At 32.3% G+C, this 26,575-nt stretch overlaps 2 protein-coding genes across 3 annotated transcripts; both read left to right on the forward strand.

The window, feature by feature from the left end:
* The first annotated feature begins 20,527 nt into the window (after positions 1–20,527).
* LOC123203634 (GDSL esterase/lipase At1g71250) lies at positions 20,528–22,256 on the forward strand. Its single transcript, XM_044620075.1, has 5 exons — positions 20,528–20,802; positions 20,972–21,099; positions 21,209–21,451; positions 21,522–21,771; positions 21,850–22,256. Exons 1-5 carry the CDS (start codon positions 20,553–20,555, stop codon positions 22,074–22,076), a joined length of 1,098 nt encoding a protein of 365 aa, XP_044476010.1. The 5' UTR covers positions 20,528–20,552; the 3' UTR covers positions 22,077–22,256.
* Positions 22,257–23,305: 1,049 nt separating this feature from the next.
* Positions 23,306–26,575, forward strand: LOC123202634 (DNA repair RAD52-like protein 1, mitochondrial). 2 transcript variants are annotated; one of them, XM_044618608.1, is made up of 4 exons: positions 23,306–23,674; positions 23,770–23,807; positions 24,650–24,744; positions 26,106–26,575. In XM_044618608.1, the coding sequence occupies exons 1-4, from the start codon at positions 23,409–23,411 to the stop codon at positions 26,166–26,168; spliced, it is 462 nt and encodes a 153-aa protein (XP_044474543.1). In that variant the 5' UTR covers positions 23,306–23,408; the 3' UTR covers positions 26,169–26,575. The 2 variants fall into 2 exon arrangements, with proteins under 2 accessions (XP_044474543.1, XP_044474542.1); XM_044618607.1 differs by having other exon boundaries at positions 23,311–23,674; positions 26,098–26,575.

Below are 26,575 nucleotides of genomic sequence, written 5' to 3' on the forward strand. Positions count from 1 at the left end.
AGAGAGTGTTGCAAGAAATAAAAAATTCATTAGTAATTACCGATAAACCTAATCTTATTAACTTTCACTATTTTATTCAAATCTTATACTTCCTCGACTGAAGATTCAAAAAGTTCATTGGATCACTTTCTGGTAGGGAATCAAGTTCTTATCAAACTTGACAAACCGCATATAATAGATGTAAGTCCGTCAAACTCAATAAGTAGGAATCGATTTCCTTTTACATTCCAAATGCAAGCTATGATTCATGTGAGCCTCTAGCTTTGAGCACTACACACAATAGATCTAAACACTCTAAACTAGTCAAATTCAACCCATCGTGCTTTTCAGATATAATACCCCATCACTCCCAAACATAATAGAATCTAGGGAATGACAAAAATAGTACTCTAGACACCAATCGATTAATTTTACGCCATATGGCATAGTATCTGTCACATAATAGAAATCTAGGATTTCCAACCTTATGACGTAACCCTAATCGACCCACAATGGAAGACTTGAATTTGATATTGAAAATTTGGGGAAGATTTTATTATTATTAATTAGGTTTAGTTTATATCTGGAGTAATCTAGTATGTATCTTTGGATACGTATTTGTTACCCAAGACATGATACTAAACCATATTCTAACAATTTGTGCCATTGAAAACTTTTCTAATGTCCTAAATGGTATTGTATGAATATTTCATGTCTACAAGTTTTTGTTCTCTAAAGCACAAAACTATGTATTATATGCCATAAATAAATTACAAGATAATATAAAACATAAAACTTAGGCATGCTATTGAACACATATCAACTATATTATTCAATAATCAAAAGAAATCATATTTTCATACAACTTAACATATCACATATCTAAAATGTACATTAGGTTGATCTTGCATATAAGAGATCCAATATCTTATAACTTAATCCTAGGCTAGCAAACTTGAGTTCTTATTTTTGTATCTAAGACAACAAACATATTCAATATGTTAAGTCCATTTCAATCTAGCATACATAATGTTAAGCATTTAGATGCATGATGTTTAGCATGTCATAATGTCTCATATATAACATACACATGTCACACATTAATGCTATCACATATACCTATCTTGTTAGAATATGTTTTAAAAACCAATCGCTTTGTTGGTTTCAAGGGTTGTATATCTTGCATATACATTATTAATTAAAAAAAAAAGTTATGTCATATTTCACATGTTTTCTGCATCACTTTTATATTTATGTTGTAGTTGTATATTACATCCATATTAACTACATGCATATAACATGTGAAAGGTCCTGATGAGTTTTAATAAACGTCATCAAATCATTCCCTGCATAGGCAATCTGTTTGGGCAATAGTATTGCATACTGGGTGTGTGTTATATCACTACAGTATATCAGTGGATGATATTAGACATGGTGGATATACACATAGGTAAACAATAGAACCGTTTGATGATTAGAGAACTGATCAAAGGTTATTATATTATATTGTTTATCCAACGTGACCGCTGAATGATGATCACATGGGCATTAATATGTAGTCATTGATACATCATAAATCATAATAATGTATAGATCCTTTGACTTGAGATATCACGATTGTGCTTCGTTCCGGAACGTATGGTTCATATAGTGTATATCACGAGGCTAATCATGTCTCGTTTAGAAGCCGCTTTGATCATACATTGCTTGAGTGAGAGGACAAGTGATGATCATATAGGGATCCGTCAGCTTGACTGCTCTTGAGTTCCTATACAAATATCGAGAAACATGAAAATCTAAGACACTAGCCAGTATAGATAAAAGTCCACATAAAAAGAGTTTCGATGTGGCACGTTTTGAGGTATGACTCAATATTCGAAAAGATTAAATATTGGATTTTGATATTCCGTGAATTCAAGTTTAATTGAGATGTTATGATGGAGGGATTGTACTACATGGTAAGTGTGAGTAAGAAGATTCACTTAGTATTATGTGAAGCTTGCACTTCATTGTGATGTAAGGGTCATGGGACATTGCTAGATGGCACCATATGATTAGTGGGAGCTTCGTTTTGTAGCAGAAAATGAAGTACATCGGTTAACAAAAGTTTTGGGTTATACAGTGATATAATGAAACATATCGTTTAATATGGGGTCCACGACTACGTCATTATGAACCTTGAAGGTCATACCCATATTTCAAGGAAGAAAATAGTGTTATGGAGCTGAAAATATTTATCCGTGGTTGGTTAGCATTTTCCTCGGATAAAAACAGTCTTTTTCGAATAAGATTCGAAAAGGGGGCAAAATTGTCATTTTACACTTTTTAAATTGTTAAGAAAGTTGAATGAATAATTTTGGGCACAAATTATTCAACATGTGTCAAATTATAATCTACTGTTAATTATCAACCAATGAGAAATAGACACATGATTTAACTTGATAAATATCAAGTTTAAGTTTAATAAATGGGAGAAAAAAGAAGAAAATAGAGAGATTTTTCTTCTTCTTCTTCTTCCTTTTGCCGAGAAAGGCTTCCATTTTTCTTCCTTTTCTTCCTTGAAGGGTGCAAGTCAAGAGATCACTTATTTTAGTGATTTAAGCTTCCTAACTTCAAATCAAATTACAAGGAACAAGGTAGTTTACATATTTCTATGCTTTATTTCTTGAAACAACATGTAAATTTTATATTACCATTGTTACATATGATGTGAACATGATCTAAAAATTTTAATTTTCTTGCCAAAATCCTACAAATGGTATCAAAGCAAGAGTTTGATCCTTGAATGACAAGAGCATGCCATATTTTTAGGTGTTTGGAAGTGTTAGTGATTAAAACCTAAGATATAAGTTTTGTTATGTTTGATTGGTTCAAACCAAGTGTACATATGTTATTAGGAATGTCTTAATAGCATTTGAGAAGCTTTAAATTGTTAAAATTGTGTTGGATAACTTTTGACATAATAAAAAAAAAACCTAATTTTAGAAATTTGGGTGTTTTTGAAATTAATGGTTTAATCATGATTTATACATGATTGTCATGATATACACATGAATTTTAATCTTGACTTTACATAAGAATGTGTTTTTAAGAAACTTAGTTTGTGTGACTTGGCGAAGGGCATGAACAAGTTGGCATGATTTCCATGTGTTTGGTTGATGGAAATAACATTCAATGTTGATTGAATTATTATTAATTCATTAAACTAGTGTTTGACTTGGTTTGATTGAGAATTGAATTCTTGATAGCTTGGATTGGATAAATTACATTATAAGTAACCATATTCATGCTTGAATAATTATTACATGGTGAGATGGTTTATGTTTGAGTGATGAATGATTCATATATATCATGATTTGGTGAAATGCTTGACACTTGTGAATTTGGCTCACATTAGGCATGTGTTATGTATTTATTTTACAACTTATCATTCTAAAATCTATTCATGTTTAAGTATGAATTGAAACATGTTTAGTGAGATTTTGGTGAACTTGGTATGTGTTTTGGAAACATCAAGAGTTGGGGTTTCATGGTTGGTTTCAAGAAAAATGTAATATAAAATTTTGGTTTAATTACTTTGTATACTTGTTATGGTTTGATCTTGTAGACACCAAACGTTAGATGTGTTTATGTTTTAGCAAACTTGAACAAAGAGCATAAAGTATGGTAAATTATTTGTTAAGTTTACAAAATTACAAATTTAATTTCTAAGTCTGAATGTTTGACTATGGTGTTACAAATATTAATATAGTGCCCACAATGTCATGTTGGTATATGCATAGGAAAGTTTGATGTATGGAGATATGTTAATATATTTGCATAGATTTAAAAGTATTAAATCTATGTCTCCCATCATAAGATAATTAAATTCTATAACATAAATTTTAATATCCCAAGATCTCTATTATGTGAGGGATACGAAATTTATGTCATGAAATTAAATTTATTTTGTTCTTGAGTGATTATTTTCATCATGACCAAGAATTCTACTATGTAAGGACATGAGGAAAATGTCATTTCAAGAAAGCGTGATGCTTTGGATTTAACTAGCAGAGGATGCTAAGATTTCTAGTATGTAAAGTATCCAAAGCAAAGGGCATGGAAATGAATTAAGCCTTATGTAGAGATATAAATGGAAAGGGTTTCCTACTTATTCAATTTAATTAATCAAAATTTCTATTATGTAAGGTTAGTTACGTTTAACAAGAATTCGATTCCACACTAATAAATTTAATCTAACGGAATTTTTAGATCCTATCTAAGAGAGTGCGGGATTCAAATAAAATAATAGGAGCTAATGAGATTATGCAATAAAAGGGGGTGTGTGTATATTTATATATATACGAGACACTAATAAATAATTAAATTTTCTTTACAATACTTGCTAATCGATTGAGATAAGATAAAAAGAAATGGCCAATAATGTCTTGATACGAATTTTGGATAACAATATATTGACTAAGTTGAACTTTAAAGACAGTTTAAGAAATTTGAGAATTGTTCTTACCTTTGAAAATGTTTTGTATGTATTAGAAGTACTTACTTCACTTGACTTGGCTTCGGATGCCACAGATGATGAAAAGAAAGTTTTCGAAGCCTAGCAAGATGTAGAGTGTGTGATACCACTGTTGGGTTTTCAGGGTGCCAATAACCAACAATGTAATGAAATTTAAAAATTTTAAAATATGCAATCCCAACAACCCTAAGTAGGATACCCGTTTTAGACATATAATCATGAATATACAAAACACACATAGATTGTTTTAGATTTTATACCTATGTTGGTGGCTCTTTTAAATCTTTATGTGGCTTGAGACTAAATGTTATCTAACCCTCAAAAGGCAATGTCTTGGTATCCATGCAAAGCACAAACACATAAGAAGCAATCCAAGGAGAAGGTTGTTGGGGTTTTTTTACTAGATTATTTATGTTCATAAGAAGAGGAGAGAAAAACAGAAAACCTATAGCTAGGGTTTCTGCTATTTAATGTTCTTATTATTCGTTAATTCTTACACATGTTTTAAATATATGCAGGTGTCCGAGTAAAGCAAGGATTCCATCCAAAGTCAACACCCTTAACACACATGCACGACTAGCATGCAAACATACACAACCAATATGTTTCATAACATGCACAGGTGGCACATAAGTGTATCGCACGATATAAGCTTTAGCATTACACATTTGGACAAAAATTTTGTCTAGTCCTGCCATGCTTATTATATTTTACATGGTACTAGCTGGCACCATGCACATTAAGTTTGACTTGGTCAAAACATGGTCAACTAATTCTCTCTCTCTTTAAACACCAAAATTATCATCAAATAATCTTTGTCTCAAAATTTGAATCAACCCTTATATACGTGTGACCCAAAAGTTCTCTATCAAACTAATAATATATAAATTCAAGTCGAATTCAAACACAAACCAAGATTAGCCTTTAACAAAATATCATGGTCACTCGGACGATAGAATGTTAGTGGACATCTCTTATACTTTTACAACATCACAATCACATGCAATTCAATCTTTTCATCAACCAATATCTCTTGAGGCTAAGACATAGAAATGTGTCTATCTTAATAGTTCTTCAGTATGAATTGATACACATCAATGACTAACATGGATTAGGTTACAACTTTATCCCACTGTGGCTGCAGATATAAGCAATCATGGATGTCATTTAGTATTTTCATGTGAGATATCTTCCTTTGTGTGCTCAGAAGTGATGAATCCTTTACCAATTTAACTATAGCCTCTATGTATCTCACAATATGGCTGATTACTACTTTTATAGTTACCCCTATTACGCTATGTTGGATAACATCAAACCATATCGATCCTAACACAAAATAATCAAGCACCCTTAAGTCATAGGATCATATGCACCTATGGTATTCAAAGGCTTTTTATTTTGTAGACACTAAAGTAAACATCCATATGGATATCTTTCAGTCAAGTTAGTCTGATAAACACATCTATAACATGCACCCATATGTTACACCAAGTTGTTTACAACAACTTTGAAACATGAGAACTGTTGCCACTGTTGGTGGGGCCATTCCACACTATGATAATCCTATCATCTTTAGACGTGTCATTATTCATTGTAATATTGGGATTACGGACGATTCTAGAATGACCACTAAAAGTGTACATAAGGATCCTACGTTTAGTCATCTAATCCCTTCGTCACAATTCTACTATTCTAATGGTATATTATTCTTACGATTATATAAATAAACAACATATGAATTGAATAATAATAAATCATTTATTAATTATTAATATAAAATTATATTCACAAATGCCAAATTTGATTGGTTCTAGGGCACTTACCCTAACAATTAAATTTGAAATAGGCTTTATATATAAGAACCAAATATGGACTTTGGTGGGCAAACCTAAAGGGTAAAACTTGAAGGGTGCAAATGGGTTTTCAAAATGAAAACTTACATGGAAGGTAACGTGCATACCTATAAAGCATAACTGGTTGCCAATGGTTTCACTTAGAAATATGGCATTGATTATGATGAAACCTTTTTGCTAGTTACTATGCTTAAGTCTATTAGAATTTTGTTTGCTATAGCTACATATTATAGCTATGAAATCTTTTAGATGGACATCAAGATTGCCTTCTTGAACAGTAACCTTGTAGAGGATGTCTACATGCTGTAACCAAATGATTTTGTTCTTGCTGGATTGGCAAACAACGTATGCAAGATGGAAAAGTCCATTTATGGACTTAAGTAGGTTTCAAGAAGCTAGAGTATTCATTTTGATAAAGTTTTTCATAAGTTCAAATTCATCAAAAAATGAAAATGAACCTTGTGTGTATAAAATGGTTAGTAAAAGTGTGATTGCATTTTCGGCATTGTATGTCGATAACATCTTGATTATTGAAAAAAGACTTACCAAACTTACAATTAGTAAAGGCTTGGTTATCTAAGTGTTTCTCCATAAAAGACTTAGAAGAAGCAACCTACATTCTTGGGATTAAAATTTACTTAGGCAGAAAATGCAAATTGTTAAGTCTAAGTCAAAGTACGTACATAGACAAAGTATTGACTAGATTTAATATGGAAGAATTCAAGAAAGGATTTCTATCTATGTCCCATAGTGTACATCTTTTAAAAGAGATATGTCCATATATACAATCTGAGAGAGATAAGATTAGAAGGATCTCATATGCTTTGACTATAGGATTAATCATATATATTATGCTATGTATGATGATTGATGTCTCATACGTCTCGAATGTTTGCAGTAGATATTAATCTAATCTAGGTGAAAAACACTAGATGGTTCTCAAGAACATCCTAAAGTATTTAAGAAGGATTAAGGATGCATTCTTGGTTTATAAAGAGGAAACTCAACTCAATGTAAAAGGCTACAGTGACACTAGTTTCCAAACTGATTGAGATGATTACAAATCCAAACAAGGTTTATCTTTTATTTGAATGGTGGTACAGTTAGTTAGAAAAGCTTCAAGCGAAGTACAATGGTTGATTCTACAATAGAGTCCAAGTCATTGCCCTTTTAAAAGAGGTTGTATGGATTAAAAAGTTCATAACTGAACTTAGAGTGGTTTTGAGTATCATCGAGTTGATTAAGCTCCATTATGACAATAATATAGTTATTACTTAAGCAAAGGAGTTACAGTCTCATCAAAGGTCTAAATACATACTCAAACGATATTACCTAATTTGAGAGATTATATAATGAGGTGACATAGAGATAGCAAGGATTGATACAGATGACAATTTAACTAACTCACTGACAAAGCCTCTATTGTAGTAGAAACATGATAGACATGTAGCCAAGCTTGACATTAGATATATAACCGATTGTCTATAGTGCAAGTGAGAGATTGTTAAGGTAGGTACCTTAAAGCCAATTGAATTTGTCATTTATTGATGTAATTTTATATTGATAATTAATAAAGGATTTATTGTTATTCAATCCATATGTTATCTATTCATATGATCATGCCAATAACATTCCTTTAGAATAGTATAACTATGACAAGAGGATCGAATGACTGATCATGGGAACCCTATGAACACTTCTAATGATCATTCTAGAAACATCTATAATCCCAACATTACAATGAATGAGAGCACGTGTAATGATGATAGGATTATCATAATATTAAGCAACTCTATCAGAAGCGGTGATAGTTCTCACGTGTTGAAGCTATTGCAAATAGCTTAGTGTAACACATGGGTGCACATTCATCAGACTAACCCAAGTAAAGGATATCTGTATGGATGGTTGCTTTAATGTTTATGGAATAAATCATCTGAACCCCATAGGTGCATGTGATCCTTTGACTTGAGATCACTAAATCATCTCATATAAAGATCAATATGGTTTGATGTTATCTAATGTGTCATCATAATTTAGGTAACTATAGAGGTAGTAATCGGCCATATCATGAGATACATAAAGACTATGGTTGATCAATAAAGGATTTGTCACAGTAGAATTCGTGGCTACATTGGGATGAAGTTATTGTCTAATCTCTGTTAGTCATTAATGTATATAAGTTCATACCGATAAATATTTTCTATGTTTTAGCCTCAAGAAATATTGGTTAACAAAATGATTAATTACATATAACTATGATATTGTAAAAACTTAAGAGATGTCTGTTAACATTTTATTGTTCGAGTGGCTATGATGCCTTGCTAAAGCTAATCTTGGTTTATGTCTAAAGTTGACTCAAATTCAAACACTACTAGTTTGATAGAAAGCTTATGGATCACACCTATATAGAGGATAATTCAAACCCAGACGCAAGGATTATTTGGTGATATTCCTAATGTTTAAGGAAGGAGATAATCTAGTTGTCCACTTTTTGACCAAGTCAAACTTAGTGTGCATAGTGTTGGAAGCACCATGCAAAATTATTAAAGATGGTATGGTTGGACAAAATATTGTCTAGTCGTGCAAGGCTTAAAAGGTGGCACGATTGGACAAAATTTTATCCAACCATGTAAGGTTTAAAAACTTGTCGGGTAGCACACTTGTGTGCCACCTATTCAAATTATGAAACATGTTAACTGTGCATGTTTACATGCCAGTCATGTATGTGTGTTAAAAGCGTTAGGTTTGGATGAAATCCTTGATGCATTCAGACACCTACACATATTTAAAAGCGTGCGTTAGAATTAAATTTAAAAAAATAACACATACAAAAAAAGAATCCTTCTTCCTATAAGCACACTTAATCTAGAAAATAAGCCCTAACAACCTTCTCCTTAGATTGCCTTTTATATGTGTGCGTTTTATATGGATATCAAAGTGCCACCTCTCAAAAGTTGGATAACATTTAGTGTCAAACCACGTGAAGGTTTGAGCCACCAATGCTAAAACACGCTATGAGCTTTTTGCATATTCATGAATATATGTTTTAAAACGAATATCTTGCTTAGGGTTTTAGGATTCTTTGTTTTTAAATTTTTAATTCCATGATGTTATCGATTACTGGTATTCTGAAAATCTAATAATATAATCGTCTAGGGTACTCTATGCAGTCTAATAATCTCTTAAACATATAACTTTCTCAACTAATTTGTATGAGTAGTATCTTAATAGGCAAAAAAATGTTAACTTAGTTAATTTGTCTACTATTACCCATAGCGCATTGAAACCACTCTAAATCCTCAATAGCCTAATAATGAAATACATAGAGATATGTTCCTACTTTCACTTGGGGACATTCTAAGGATAAAGCAAACCTAATGGTTTCTAGTGCTCAACCTTAATCTGTTGACAGGTGAGACACTTAGGAACATACTTACCTATATCTCTTTTTAGATTAGACCATTAGAAACTCCTCTTCAAATCGTGGTACATCTTTACACCCTTGAGATAGGAAGTGTAAAGAGAACTGTGAGACTCTACAAAGATCATTTGACTTAACTAATTTGATGAAACACAAACTCTACCTCTGAACTTAAGAATACCATCCACAATTTGAAAATTTGTCTCGAAACCATCATAAACGTTTTGTCTATGCCAATTATCTTCTATCTGAGTTACTTTGATCTCTTCCACCAATATGGATTTGATCTTCCATCTGGCTAGAGCCCTAATCACAAACTTAATATACTTTTAATCCACGTATAACTAAATTTCCCTTTGAACTATCAACTGTGACAAAAACACCTTCTGTTGAGGGTATTTATTACTATATTTGCCTTGTTGACATCATAGTCATAATCTTTTAGCAACTTGAGCAATCTCTTCTATCTCACATTAAGTTATTTCTATGTAAAGAAATATTTGAGGCCCTTATGATTGGTGTAAATGTTACATCTCACTCTATATAGATAGTGCCTCCAAATCTTAAGGGTAAACACTATCGTTGCTAACTCCAAATCATGAGTAGTGTATCTAATCTCAAAATTCTTTAATTATCTCAAGACATATGATATCACCTTGCTTTATTGTATCAACACTGCTCTTAATTCACTTTAAGATGCCTCCGTGTACAAATCATACTCAACTTTATCCTCTGATAGGGTTAACACTGGAGTATAAGTCAATATGTTCTTTAACTCTTGAAAACTCTCATCATATGCATCTAACCACTGAAATTGAGTTTCCTTCTTTATTAGAGTTATGAGAGGTCTTACTAATCTAGTGAAACCCTCCATAAATCTTCTGTAGTACCCTACAAAGCCTAGATAACTTTAAACGTCCTTAAAAGTCTTTAGCCTCTGTCAATCTAACACTACCTTGATCTTACTTTAGTTGACTAATAGATCGTCTATAGAAACCATATGCCCCAAGAAGACAACTTTATCACACCAGAACTTGCTAATTCCTCTATAACACCTTGACTAAGGGAATTTGTCTGTGTCTAAACTTATTGACCTATTTATCTAGAATCTATATTAGAATTTTCTCATTCACCAAATTATCTTCTAGCTCAACTTCACCAACTCTAAGTATATGGGTTGGGTCTTTGATGTACTTGTATAAGAATGACATATGAAACGTGTTATGAATATGATCCATCCTTATTAGTAATGTAAGCTGGTAGGCCACCTTACCTACATACTTTAATATCTTGAATAGTCCTACAAATCTCGACGTTAGCTTACCTTTCTTATTAAATCTTATAGCATACTTGTAGGAGGCTACTTGAACAGACACTTTATCACATATTTCAAACTCAAGATCTCATCTAAGATAGTAGACTAAATTTGAAGGTCTACCATTTGCCTTATGATCACCTTAATCTGCTTTCTCACTAACTCCTACTATAACTCTCAGTGAGCTGTGATTTGTAACAAGACTACTTCTTTAAAGGTGTCTATAACTACATTGGTCTTGCCTAGGTGGTATATGATCTCATATTGATAATCCTTTACTAGCTTTAATTAACACCTCTACCTCATATTAAACTCCTTCTAAGTGAAGAATTACTTAAGGCTCTTATGATCTTTATAAATGTTGTTTCTGACCCTATACAAGTAATGCCACCATATTTTAAGTGTAGACACGATAACTACCAACTTTAAGTTATGTGTCGGGTATCAAGTCTTATAATCTTTCAACTAATGAGAGGAATATGATATAACTTTGCCTCATTACATCAACACTGCTCTCAATCCCTAATAAAAGGCATTTATAAAAACTCATACTATTCACCATTCATTGGCAAAGTTAAGATGGGAACTAATGTCAACCTTCTCTTTAATTCTTGAAAACTCTACTTATAAGCATCAAACCACCTGAAAGGAACATCCTTATGAGTCAACTCTATGAGCAATTAGGCTAATTTGGCAAAACCCTCAATGAACCACCTGTAGTATCCTGTCAACCTAAGAAAACTCTTCACCTCTTTAATTTTCTTAGGCTTTTGCCACGCTAAAATGGCCTTTATTTTACTAGGGCTTATTGAAATACATCTACTGAGATCACATGTCTAAGGAAAGTCATTTTGTCTAACTAAAACTTGTATTTACAAAACTTGGCATACAAATGCCTTTCTTTCAACCGCTGTAGCACAAATATTAGATGTTGTGCATGTTCCTCCCAAGTCCTAGAGTATACTTGGATGTCATTTATAAACACCACCATAAACCTGTTTAGGCAATCCTAGAACACCCTATTAATTAGGTCCATAAATACTGCTAAGGCATTTGTCAACCCAAAGGACATAACCACAAATTTATAATATCGATATCTTGTTTTGAATGTAGTATTTGGTATATCTTACTCGAGAACCCTGATTTGATGATATCCTGACCTTAGATCAATATTAGAAAATATTAAGGTACCTAAGAGCTAGTAAAAAAAGTCATCAATTATTATAAATAGGTATTCATTCTTTATTGTCACTTTATTTAACTCAGTCTGATAAACATTGTCTAATAGTTCTTGTAACTATTTCTTTAGCTCTTGTAGTTTCACTAAGGCCAATTATATAGTGCCTTGGAAATTGGCACTGTGTTCAAGGCCAACTCGATGTTAAACTCTATCTCTTTCTCTAGTGCTAACTCTAGAAGATTGTCAAGAAATACATCTAGAAACTCTTGCACCACTAGAGTATCTTTCACCCTTGGAATCGCCTTATCTGATTTACTTACTACATGTGCCAAATACCCTATACTTAAGATTTTCCTAGCTTGGACACTGTTATTCATCATACTGAGAATTCAACCTTTTCCAAAAGTAAACTCCTTTATATTATCTAAGTAGAGTCAAACCTTTTTCTTTCTATAGTCTATCTCTACTTCATATCTACTCAAGAAGTCTATATCTAGTATTACATCAAAATCTAGCATATCTATCACTATCAAGTCTATAACTAACTTTCGACCTCTTAAAGAAATTGTTTTTCCAATCAACATATGACTACTATGGGTCTAAGTCTTAGTGGTTGCAAACATTCAAGCTCGTCTTCCTTTAATTGTTTGGTCTGTAGAGGCTAGTGTTACAATTATGGTATGCCCTTTGGTGAAGTAGTTAGGTTACATACACTTGTAGCATATCCTCTGATTAGCTAAGTACTCATCAAAATATTTGTGCCTACATCTATGGCAAGTAAGGGGATTATCACGTCTTGACTAATCCTCTCTCCTTTGTTTCTTACCAATCTAGTTTTTTCCATTATTTTTAGATTAAAAGGACCTCTTGCCTCTAAAGTCTTTGCTACCACTAGTCATAACCTGATACTGTCTCTAAGTTAGAGTTACTTGTAAGGGTTGGTATGGTACCTTTTTCTAAGTGGCTATCTTTTGCCTTAGGGCCTTTGATTGCAATACTTGGCCTAGAGCCTCTAAATAATATCTAGTGGTATGATCTCCATCACAACATCTTTGGCAATATCTAACTTGAGTCCCCAAATGAAGATCTCTATCTTACCTAAATTTGTGCTTATTACTTTAAGGGCATACTTGGTTAAGGCATTTAGCTTGTTAGAGTACTCCTTGACTTTCATGTTGTTTTACCTTAAGTTAATGAAGTCTTGGGCCTTCACATACAGGATATTTATTGATAGGTATTCTTTTTCAAAAGCCTATTTGAAGTCATCTTAACTCATCTTTGAAACTTAGTGGGTCACATATAGTGTCTACCACCATATCTTAGCATCTCATTTCAAAAGTAGACTAGGATACTAGATTTTCTCTACATTTAACATCATGAAAAGTCTCTTGATATCCTTCAACACTTCCAACCACTCCTCAATTGGTACTCTATCTGAAACTAAATTACCTTAAAAATTAGTAGGTTGGTGTCTAACTATCAAGTTATAGATTAGGTGAATCTACCTTATACTACCACCTATTCTATCAACTCTTGGTGCCCTCTATGCCCACTTTATCTTGTTAGGGCAGTAACTCCGTACCTAATGGTTGTTCTAGCATCGGTGAGGCATGAATTAGGTGTCTAACACTCTCAAATGCCTCTCTATTCTACTTGAGAATATTCTCAATGATCTATCAGATAGTTGCACTATCTATCGAGGGCACTATAGATGCACTAGAGTCTTGTCTCTAAGCCTCTACTTAGGTCCTCTATTGATTTAGGACTTGGAACATGCATGATCAAATTCCTCGATCTCTTTATCTAGAAATAACATCATTGTTGAGGCAAATATATCACTTAACTTAATGTAGGTTTAATATACTCGCAGTGGTAGGTGTGCGAGAGTGGTCAGTGTTACATGAAAGGCTACTTTTCTTACATAACTTTATTATGCATTTCCAGACACACTATGACTTAACACTTGTTTGGGTACCAAAATCATGCTCTTATATCACAAATGTAACACTCCTTTCCAAATATATACCCCTACACCTAATATGATCCGAAAAGAAATGTATGACTTGCCATTGGAATTAAATGCATGATAATAATAATTATGCATGCAAAAAGGTGCACTCTAAATAAATACTTTAAATGCATAAAAATTTGGCATTATTAATAATCATGTGTCTAGAAACAACTAAAAATCAATAATGTGCATAGTCTGAAACATAGATACATAAATAGCACAAATCTAAGAAATAATGATTTTGCCCCTTACCACTCTATCACCTACATGCCCCCTACTCATCTTTACTTGTAAAACAATGGAAAAGGAATGCATAAGTGAAAACACTCACTGAGTTGTTGATCTCTCAATACCATTAATAATACATAAATCTGGTAATCTAATGTTGCATCGATGAATCTCAAAGTGGTCACAACTTGACACTTTTATTCCCTATCATAAGCCATCTACAAAGGTACTAAGGTCTATGTAGATTTCTACATATTTGATGCTCTGGTGAAAGTAGATGACCATTTACGCATACAATTAGTAACTATCTAAGTGTGTACCATTTGTCTCAACATTATTAATTTTTGACCCAGATTTAACTCAGTCAGGGTCTGTGTCATCTTCCACAAAATCAGACACTTTTCTTTTGCTAACTAGGTTCTCTAGTCTTGTTGAATGTCATTTTATTCTTTTTCACTTCTTATTCCCCTTCTTTGCACGAAACATAAGGATAAAATAGTTTTTTCTATCTTAATGTCTACATAAGCCTATACTAAAGCTACACCCTTATGTACTTATAGAGAAATACTATCTCCTTTTTTGAAAAGTCACACACAAGTGTGTGACTCATACCATATGGTTTTATGTACCTCTCTTTTGACAAATGCACAAAAAGTGAAACTTTTTATTTTATAAAAGGGATACACAAACATGTAGGATACCTTAAACCCTAAACCCTAAAACCCTGAACATGTAGGATACTTTACATGACTGTGTATTACGATCTGAAGATTGTAGACCTACTGAGTCTAGCTATTTTTGATCAATTTTTGGCTATCCATACACATATCAATATACAAAAAGTTCCTCCAAACATTCTAAACATATTTTATCAATCAAACATACACACAAATCACCTTGTACTATGAATCTAAATTCAAATTATCTTTAATCTTTAAATATAATTCAATACCATACTCATGGCAATAGCAAACTAATTCAGCATTATATGAACATGTTTAAGCACCAAATAATCCCTATGCCATCATCAAATTGCTCAAAAATCAAAGCTGTGATTACAAACTTTAAACTCATTTAAAATCAGATTTGGTTAACCTAAAGAGAGAGACCAACTTACTTGTCCTTCGTAAACTGCTCTATTCTTCATGTGGCAATGATTTCCAACAATTGACAACATCTTTTGGTGACCAAAATCCTTCTCTGTTTGCATTCTTTCTTAATATGACTAGAGTGTGAAAATAATAGAGAAAATTAGGTTACGCCTCTTTTTATTTTGCCTTCTAGACGTGACACACAAGCATATATGCTACTATACATAGGTGCGTATCCCGATGTCTAACTAAGGCATCATATGATTTTTTTGCAATTCTTATCTTATCCTAAATTTAAACTTTGTTGATGATGCACATTCATATATAATCATTTAAACGGGTGTGCATTCGTTTGTAAATTGCCAATAAACTTAATTAAAAGCTAGAGAAAAAAACTAAAGTAACCTTGATCTTACCTGTGGGTACTACATCACCACTCTTATTTGATGATAACTTAACCTCAAGTCAATTATGGAGAATACTACTACTCCTTTCAACTAGTCAAATAAATCATCAATTGTAGGTAATAAGTACTTGTTCTTCACTGCTACTTTATTCAACTCTTGGTAGTCTATGCACATTCTTATGGACATTTTTCTTTTAAACAAACAAAATGGGTGTTTCATAAGGAAAATGACTCGGTCTAATAAACTCATTCTCAAGCAACTCCTAAAGCTACTTTTTTAACTCTTGTTGCTCAATTAAGGCCATTCTATATGGTTTTTTTTTTATATAGGTGTTGTCTCCGATGCGAACTCAATATTGAACTTTATCTCCTACTCAAGTGTTAATCCTAGTAACTCCTTTAGAAATACATCTAAAAACTCCTAAATAACTGACGTCTTATTAATACTTAGGTCTAACTCTAACTTACTCACATGTGAGCCAAAAAACTTGTACATCTTTTACTTACCATCTTTCTTGCCTTTATGGTGATGATCATAATGATTTTGATGTGCCCTCACTGAAATCAAATTGGTCACCATTCTCAAGATTGAACTAGACTTTCTTACATCGATAAACTATCTCAGCTTTATTCTTTCCTAAGAAATCCATCCTTAGAATCATATTGAAATTTGGCATCTCTAACTCTATTAGATCCATGAGAAGTTGTCTATATTAAATTTCTATAGTCTGCGCCAACAACATCTCATCATTGATCATTGACCTACCATTAAGTAACTTTGTCTTAACTCTTTTGCCACCCATATTGGTTATATCCCTAATCTCTTGACAAAACTTTTGGCTACAAAATAATGAGTAACACCACAATTAATCAAAATGTATAAAGGGGTACCATGATGAGAAATATAACTAATAATTACTAATAGGTTGGCTTCGGAAGGTTTTTGTATGGTAGTAAACACTCTAGCAATGGCTCCCCTTATTAGTTGTTCAACTTAGGCTGGAACTTTGAGACAAGATATGGCCATATGCCCCAGTTAATGACACTTGTAGCTAATTGCTTACCCAGTCAAGCATTCTCCTCTTCTATATCATTGTACCCTTAACACATAACTATGGGTGTTACAATCTTGGGTTTGTTTCATCCTTTCATAAACCCTCTTAACATCCTTAACCATCTTTGAGGTCATCTTTAGCCCAATTGACTAAACTAAAGCATTTCTTTCTCTGATATCTCATCTCAATGCAAAGGAGAATGACACTTGCATCCACACAAAGCTTTGTTAGGTGCCATTTTAATTGTTGCTAGTAGACATTGTTGTATATAAAGTTAATCAATGGCAACAACTTAACCTAACTTGCTTGATGATTTAAGCAACAGACTTTTAACATATCCTCTAGCACCTAATTAGTTCATTCGTTTAAGGGTGGTATATTGTATTAAAGTCTAAATTTGTACCCAACAATCTTTGAAGACTTTTCCAAAAGGTTGACATGAACCTTATATCTTTATCTAAAACTATGGTCTTGACTACCTCATGAAGCTTAATGATCTCCTTTATATAAATACAACCCAACTTATATGTAAAGGTTACTAGCAAGAAATGGGATGTTTTGGTCAATTGATCCACTATAACCCATAAAGCATTGTACCCTCGCACCTTTGGAAACCCTACAATGAAATCCATGAAGATATGCTCCTTTTTCCACTTAAGCACACTTAATGATTATAGCAACCCTAATGGTCTATGATGCTCAACCTTGTCCTATTAGCATGTGAAACAATTGGCTACAAACTCTTCTACATCTTTCTTCATTCCTAACCACTAGAAGTTCTTATTCAAATCTTGATACATCTTTGCACCCTTAGGATGAGTTATGTAAAAGGAATTATAGCCTTCAACCAAGATCCTTTATCTTAACTCTAAGTCTTAGAGTACACATATTCTGCCTTGAAACCTTAATACCTCTTCCATAGTTAGAAAATTTGACTCAAGTCCATCTTTAACCCTTTGGATCATTTGACTACATAACTTATCAAATGCTTGCTTCACTTGGACCTTCTGCAATAGAGTTAATTTGATTTCTACTAATGGGTATTGTGTATTGTTTAGGCAAAATCCAATTTGGTGGGTTTCAAGGAAGCAAAAGGTTGTAGTTTTATCATCTACTGAATCATATACAAAGTCTTGAATAAGATGGTTACTTAAAATTCCTAGTTGAATCATTTGTTTTCTAAGTTGTAGCTTGAATGTCTCAAATATGTTATCATTTGGTATGATAATTAGGGAGCTAGATCTCTAGCATCAAATTCTATGTTTCATAGTAGGACAAAACATATAGAAATTGATATGCATTATATAAGTGAGCAAGTTGCATCCAAAATACTTTTTGTGTAGTATTTGCCCTTTGAATTTCAAATTATTGATGCTCTTACAAACCATTATCAGTTGCAAGGTTTGAGATGTGAAGGTATAAAATGAATATGATGTCTATTGTTGTGGTGCCAATCAGTAAACAAGAAGCTAAGCACTGTTAGATAAGTTTAATTAAAGAATTTTAGGGGATTCATTGATGTAATTTTAGTATGGTTGTTTGAATGAGTGTATTTGTTGTTGAAATGTTGAAACAAAATTTTTATATGTATGCATGTGACTGGTCAATGGTGTGTTTTGTTTTCTATTATATGAATTGGTATAATTAATGTTGGTGAGCTTTGATCTATGGTGTTGATGGTTGAGTTTAAAAGACACGAGGATGGTTATTGTCTTTTGGAATTGTTATAAGATTGACTATGAAGGAAACTAGGAGGATAATATTTTTTTAGAGTATATGTAGTTGTTTCTTAGCTTTTTATATGTTCACTTTAATTTGATCTACTGACATGTGCAATGACACTACTAATATGTTGGTGCAAATGATCTATAAATAGTTGTTCTGTTGGTTTGTTTGTGTAATTGAACTAAGTTGTTGAATATATATTTTGATGTTATTTTGGTCTAAAGTTTATGTAAGCTTAGTGAGAAGATCAAAGCAATCTAGAGTTGATGTTGTGTGGTTTTTCTTTTCTGGTCATTCTTTTTTCAAGCAAAACAAATTATTTTTGTTTTTACATGAGGGAGGATAAGAACAATGAAAGGTGCATTGGTTATTAGCAGAAAAATGTGCATTGCAACAGAGGTTGTTGATGAAAAGTGATAAAGAGGAGCATAGCATACGGTGTGTTTTATTGAAGTGAAGCATACAAGAGAAGATTCATTCAACAGTTGAGATATTTGTTATAGTTTTTTTTTTTTTTTGAAATAATCGAAAGGTTGTTGTAAACTGTCATAAGGATTGCTACCCTGGCTGGCACTTGGACAAATATAAAAACAATAAATGATTTTCATGCATCGCGTTGGTTGCACCATCAAAGGAGAACCAGCCTCTAACATGCCTTATGTTTACATTGTCTTTCACTAATTAAAAAGATACATGTGAGCATTAATGTGTAGTTCATGGACGTTTCAATTTCTAGCAAAATGCCAGGTAGTTTCATAACTCGCATCCATTTCTCTCTCTTCTTTTTGTTAACATGTAATTTGCATTTGTCTTTGTTCAAATTCCAAATAGCACAAAGACAAGCAATGGATTAAATTTCAGCCCTTGAGTTATTAGAAATTTCAATCAAGCTCCTTTAATTCAGAAAAGGACCAATTACTTCCCTTTCCGTTAGTTTATGTGATTCAGACATTTTTATTATTAAGTGTGAAGAATATTGAATTAATAAAACGGTATGTTTTGTGTTTATAGTGGTGGTTGGAAAAAGATGTTTCTTTACAAATAAGCATTGTATTTTTCTCTTCTTCGACAAGAATAGTCCTTCAATTCAAGCGGTCATAGAGTTTTCCTCCTCTAGCAATATGAAGACGATAGAAAGATCTAACTTAGGATTGCCAACTTAGCAGATTTTTGTAGGTGGCTGTATATAAGCAATCTTGTATTTGTATTTGTATTTGAAGTTAATAAAATTGAGGTATTATTCATGAATTTCTCCATTATTGACATAACATCACATAATTAAATTATTTTAAATTAAAGATAAAATAGTATTTAATTATATAATAATATACAATGTTTGAATACATTATTACTACATATATTATTATTTGATCATTAAATAAATCACATATATGGTTAATAATTAAATTTAATGGCAAAAACTAATGACAAGGACCACAGTAATCATTCACCAAACAAGGAGAACCAGTTTGCCAAATTTCAATTTATTCCTGATAGACAAACATTTAAATTAAAGTAAAAAAAAAAAAAAATGAAAAAGTTATACGTTACAATTACAGCTAGGGCCACCACAAACCCTGGGAAAAGTTTCAACTTTTCTGTAGGCTTTGCTTACACTTTTTCCTGGGCGGTTCCTAATACCGACAAAAATTGTCCACAAGTTTCACCATCTTTCTATACGTTACATTGCTATCAAAACCCTAAAGCATTCTATATATGTTTTCAGAAATAATTGAAAAAAAAAAAAAACACACACTTTTGGTTAAAAAAGGATGAGTGTTGCAAACAATGGAACGCTTTCAGTTGGCTTGCTAGTTCTTGTGTTGCTAAATTATTCAAATGGGGTAATGGGAGATCCTGCTGTTACAGGATTTTTCGTGTTTGGAGACTCACTTGTTGATGTTGGTAACAACAATTATCTTAGCTCAATGGCTAAGGCTAATTATTATCCATATGGTGTTGATTTTGAATTTGGCACCACTGGCAGATTTTCCAATGGCAAAACCTTTGTTGATTTTCTTGGTAAGTTTTAACTGTATCTCATCTCACTAAATATCATATCTAAATTGTCAGTTATAACAAAATTAATTGTTGCACTGGTTGATCAGTTACAATATAAGTTTATTTATGTACTTTATGAGAGTAGTATTATTGATTACTTAGTACGTAATGTATTAATTTTTATATGTAGCAAGGATGCTGGGGCTGCCATACCCACCAGCTTTTGCAGATCCAAACACAAATGGACCTAGAATTCTGGGTGGAGTCAATTATGCTTCTGCAGCTGCTGGTATTCTTGATGAATCAGGCCAACATTATGTATATTTCACTTATCCCAAATTTCATCTCATTGTTGGAGGTCAACATATTGTTCGAGTAAGCCATAATTAACGTATGTAAATTTGTTGATATATATATATATATGCAGGGTGAGAGGTATACTCTAAGCCAGCAAGTGCTGAATTTTGAGACAAACACATTGAATCAATTAAGAACAATGATGGGTGCAAGTAACTTGACTGATTATCTTGCAAAATCCATTGCAATTTTGGCTTTTGGGAGTAATGACTACATCAACAATTATCTCATGCCAACTTACCCTTCCCAATTCACCTACACTCCCCCACAATTTGCTAATCTCTTACTCAATCGCTATGCAAGACAACTTCTGGTAAGCCAATGAATTAAAGAATTAATGTCTGATATAATATTTAAGAACTGTTGTAATGAGTTTGTTGCAGGCACTGTATAGTGTTGGCCTTAGAAAATTCTTAGTAGCTGGAATTGCTCCTATTGGTTGCATCCCTAGTCTGAGAGCTCAAGCACCTCCTGGAAGATGTTATGATTATGCAAATCAAATACTTGGAACATTCAATGAAGGCCTCAAATCACTTACGGATCAATTGAACAACCGATGTCCTGGTGCAGTTTTTGTGTCCTTTAATACTTACGCTGCTGTTGGTGACATCTTAAATAACCCTGCAACTTTCGGTAATTAAGTATTCACACAACTTCAAAACAATTACGTACAAATTAATTGTAAAGTTCTCTAACTAGAGGAATTTGCAGGATTCGGTACTATTGATAGGGCTTGCTGTGGAATAGGGAGAGACCAAGGGCAAATAACATGTCTTCCTTATGTAATGCCATGCTTTAATAGAAATCAATTTGTGTTTTGGGATGCCTTCCATCCAACTGAAGCTGTTAATGCCATTCTTGCAAGGAAAGCAGCTTATGGATCATCTTCCAATTATTGGTACCCTTTCAATCTGCTCAACATCACTCTCAACCAATGATCACTACAAAAAAAACCCTAATATATATATAGTTTATGGTTTCATCTTTTGTTTTTGATAGCGATATTTTTAGCAAATTAATATCATTTGTATTGTGAACAATTCTATACATGTGTGTGTGAAATGGACTTTTGTTGCTTATAATTAAAGAAATATATATATTCCTCCGTTGCGATTCCATCTTCAATCTACATTTTAATGTTATGCCATTGGATTTATTTTGGTGATCTCCCCCCTTTTTTTTTTTTAATTTGTGAAATATGAAATTGATCGTATTTGAGTAGTCATTTTCGCTAATTTATTATTGATAATTAAATTTATTTATAATAATTAAAACATTACTAGTGGTCCAAATTAATATGCCACCCATAAGATTAGTAATTAATTATGTAATAACGTTAGGTTTTATTTACGGGGTTTAAATCAATTCCCTCAATTTCCTTCAAATATAATTAAAATTTTAGCCTATTAACATTACTTAGTACTAATTAAGATGAGGTTTGTTCCAAGATGTCCTGCTCGAGATCAAATTTAAGCTTGAATCAAATAAACTGTAAAGAATTAAACTTATTTTTATAAAATTAATTAAGTTTGAATTGATTTAAATATTCGAATTTAAATCACTTTAGATCAAATTTAAAGTAAAATTATTTTCGAATCAAATTCAAACCTCATTTTGTTAAAATTGAACCAATCTATAATAGCTAAATCTTTTATATTTGACTTAGTTAGACCATATTTGAGCTTTGCCAGAATCAAACTCAATACCAAAACTAAAATCTTACTACCAAAATATATTACTTTAAATATTAGGTGAATATAAATTAATAATGTATTTAGTTAAATTAGTAAGCATAAATAAATTTTGTGTTTAATTAATAATAATAAAAGAATATTAAGATATTATTTTATTTAAATATTTTTAATATATTTAATTTTATTTATTAAATAAAAATAAAATTATAATGATTTATTATATCAGCTTGATAATAAAAAGATAGTCACAATCATTTATTATTTAATAAATTATTAAAATAATATTAATAATAAAAAATATATTATAAAAATAATGTATTTTACGTGAAACATTCTAATAGTAATAACAAATTTGTTTGGATGCATAAAATTACTCTTCCGTAGGCAAAATCAAAACAATTTGACAGTCCAAACAGCCCATGGGCCGTTTCCCAACACCTCCTTGCAAAAGTACACACCACAATCACTTTCTTTTTCCGACACAAAACCCAGTGAATTAAGCGGTCAAAGCAGGGGTTTTGTTTTAGTTCTGCCATTTCAGTTTGAGTTTTGAGTTTTTATAACGAGAGAAAAGAAATGGCACCCTTCATTTCTTCTCTCAAAAAGTCACTCTTCCTCCACTCTTCTTTCACAAAATCTCTTCTTTTCTCTCAAAATTTCCACCGTTTTTATTCCCCAAAGCCCCCACCACCAACACCCCACCAAGAAGAAGATGACGCGTGTCCCACATCCGGTCTAAACAGGCCTTTGTCTGAGGTTCTTAAAGAACTCAACAAGAAAGTTCCTGAATCTCTCGTTAAACTTCGTGTTGAAGATGGGTTCTCCGTCAAGTACATTCCTTGGTAATATCAAGTTTGCTCTTCATTTGAAAGTGACAAACCCATTTGTTTTTTTATGTTTTCTTGACGTTATCATTGACTTTTTGGTTTTTTGGCAGGCATATTGTTAATCGGATTATGAATCTTCATGCACCGGGTATGCCAATTTTTTATGGCTAAATTTTTTGACTTGTTGAGCTTTTGTATATTTATAGGATTTGTTATCAATTTTAGGGAACTTTAGTGACGGTTTTGATGAGCTTTAGTGGAGGTTTATGAAGATTTGATTAGTTTATGGAGGTTTCTGGGATTTTTTTTTTTTTCCAAACCGAAATTGTGTTTTGCTCATGTGGGAATTAATAGAAAGGTCTTATGGACCTTGTTTGAGGCTTGGCCTTATTGTAATCAGAATTCCTGTTAAGAGGAGACTCACTGTTTGTATGTAGGCTAGGTATATAGGCCTTCGGTTTTAGTTTTTTGGTTTGTTGTCCATCCTTTTTGGCTGTGTGAGCTTAGGTTGTTCCCTAGCTCTTTTGGTGGGCTGGTTGTTTTTGTTTTTATCTATACACATTTAATTACCAAAAAAAAAAAAAAAATAGAATTCTTGTTTCTAAAGCAAATGATTCTCAACTTCTAGGACAGCTAGTGTGGCATTTTGGGACTACTCGTATCTGTCTGTACTTTAGCTGAAATTTGTGTGGTTTAATGAATTTTTTACTTTGTGGAGGTTTGGTTTTTATTTTCACACCAAAACAACACTTGTAATTAAGCCAAAAGGATTATATGAGAATTTCTAATTGACTTTTGGAGACCATATTGTGAGGTTTGACTTAAATATACTCAAATTGTTTCAAAATAATTATTCTGGGGAATTTCAAAACTTTTTGAATCTGTTTGTCTTTTAGTAGCTCAAGAGGTCTGGGGAATTTTTCGGTTTAGCTTTTTTTTCTTCTTTTTTTAATCAAAAGAAAACTTTAAACTGAAGGTGTTGTATTGTAGAATGGTCTGGTGAAGTTCGCAACATCACTTATTCTGCTAATGGGAAGTCTGTGTCTGTTGTCTATCGTGTTACGCTTTACGGGACAGATGCTGAGGTATAATTTCCATTTTCATTCTTATATTTGTTGAAAGATATGTAGTTGTCGTTATTGCTGATTGGAACATAATGTGATGAAGTGTGTTAGTGTCAGAATATTTTGCTTCTTATTTCAAAATATAAATGGAGAGAACTAATGTAGAACAAAAGACATGGTAATATAGAATTTTTTACTTCTTATTTCAAAATATAATTATCTTCTCAAAAAATCATCAGCTCTGTGCAGTTTGTAGTTAGAATGTAGGGGTATGTGGATGTGGGAAAGTTTTCCAACACTAAATCTGACATGGAGGGTTGCAAATTTGCCATGAGAAAATCAGAAAATCAAAAACTGAAATCTAGAATTTTATATAGCTAATATTTATCAAATATAGCTTAGATTTGTCAAGAATAACTTGTAATTGACAAATTTGCTAAATGCTGAAGAATTGATGTTGGGGATTAAAAAACAAATCACAGAGATCTGCCTCTTGGCAGATGATTAAGCAAGGGGTTTTGGCCTTTAAGAAGCATTTAAAGGGAAATGAACTAGTCAATTCATATGTAGAATGGCTTTATAATTTTTTAGAGGATAGCTGGGTGGTGGCCATTCATTGATATTGAAGTAGAAGATAATTATATTTTGAAATAAGAAGTAAAATATTCTATATTACCATGTCTTTTGTTCTACATTAGTTCTCTCCATTTATACTAACACTAATGTCCTGCAACATTTTCACAGTTGCAGCAGTTAGAATTCCTATTAGTGTCTTTTTCATTTAGACTTTTTTTTCACTATAGGAAACTCATTGTGACAAACTTTGGTTTGACTTTTAACATTATGTGAAACATTGGTATTACTACAGTAACTTTTGTCTCCTTTATTTGAAGACAAAAGGCTGTGATTTCCTTGTGTGTTCCCAGAAACAATACCACACCAGGATCTGGGATTTGAAAAAAAGTAAAATTGTGAAATACCATTTTTTGTCCCCTGAAAAATTATGTTTTGAACAATTTATTGTCAAACTAGCACAACACCCTAAAAAGTCACTACTCATTTCACATTCTCTGTTTGTTATGTGTATTCTCATTGAGGAATGCGGCGATTACTTCGAAATAGTTGAGATTGGACTTTACGAGTTTACATTGTTTTCTATAGAAATCATATGCTGTAAGCTTGTTCTAATTGTTTGTGAAATTTTAGACAATCTGCTTTCTTCTATGTTTTCTTGTCTGGATCTGAAAAACCAGAAAAAAAAAGTGACACCTTTGTTTTTCTTGCTTTACTCTTTTTCCTATCATAGTATTAATGTGATGAAGAGTTAATTGAGAAGAAAGACCCTTTTCTTTCTTATTCATTTTTTTCCGGAAGATACATAGGGAATCTACAGGGACAGCTTCAGTGGATGCAGAAGGTTATGGGGATGCTGTACAGAAAGCTGAAGCAATGGCATTTCGTCGCGCTTGTGCACGCTTGGGCCTTGGCCTCCATCTTTACCATGAAGAGTTGTAATCAAGCATTCATGAAGACATTTGATTTTCTTGTTTGGTGAATCATGGTAATACTAACTAGTTAATTGTAGCTTTGATCATTTTGTTGTTGTGTGAGGATCATGCCTAAACAGCTTAATTTCTTGGAAATTTAGAGGAAAGAAATGCAAGTATGCTTGTCCAATGGGGCAGTGCCACATTAGCACATGTGACATGTTGGAGACATGATCACATTTCGTTTGCATCCTTCTCATGAAGGAGAGAGCGATATTTTGGGTTCATGAAAGTATCTATCTTTTGTAGAAAGATTCTACTCCTTGATTATATGCAAAAGTCTATTTGTATTGTTTTGCTTTTGA

Source organism: Mangifera indica, chromosome 19, assembly GCF_011075055.1.
Source record: "Mangifera indica cultivar Alphonso chromosome 19, CATAS_Mindica_2.1, whole genome shotgun sequence".
In the NCBI taxonomy this organism is placed as follows: Eukaryota; Viridiplantae; Streptophyta; class Magnoliopsida; order Sapindales; family Anacardiaceae; genus Mangifera; species Mangifera indica.

Bases quoted from the DNA above. Each gene is read 5' to 3' on its own strand.
- LOC123203634 (XM_044620075.1), top strand. From the start codon at position 20,553: ATGAGTGTTGCAAACAATGGAACGCTTTCAGTTGGCTTGCTAGTTCTT. The intron at 20,803-20,971 runs GTAAGTTTTAAC...TTTTATATGTAG, and splicing joins AACCTTTGTTGATTTTCTTG to CAAGGATGCTGGGGCTGCCA. The intron at 21,772-21,849 runs GTAATTAAGTAT...AGGAATTTGCAG, and splicing joins AAATAACCCTGCAACTTTCG to GATTCGGTACTATTGATAGG.
- LOC123202634 (XM_044618607.1), top strand. From the start codon at position 23,409: ATGGCACCCTTCATTTCTTCTCTCAAAAAGTCACTCTTCCTCCACTCT. The intron at 23,675-23,769 runs GTAATATCAAGT...GTTTTTTGGCAG, and splicing joins TCCGTCAAGTACATTCCTTG to GCATATTGTTAATCGGATTA. The intron at 23,808-24,649 runs GTATGCCAATTT...GTTGTATTGTAG, and splicing joins TATGAATCTTCATGCACCGG to AATGGTCTGGTGAAGTTCGC.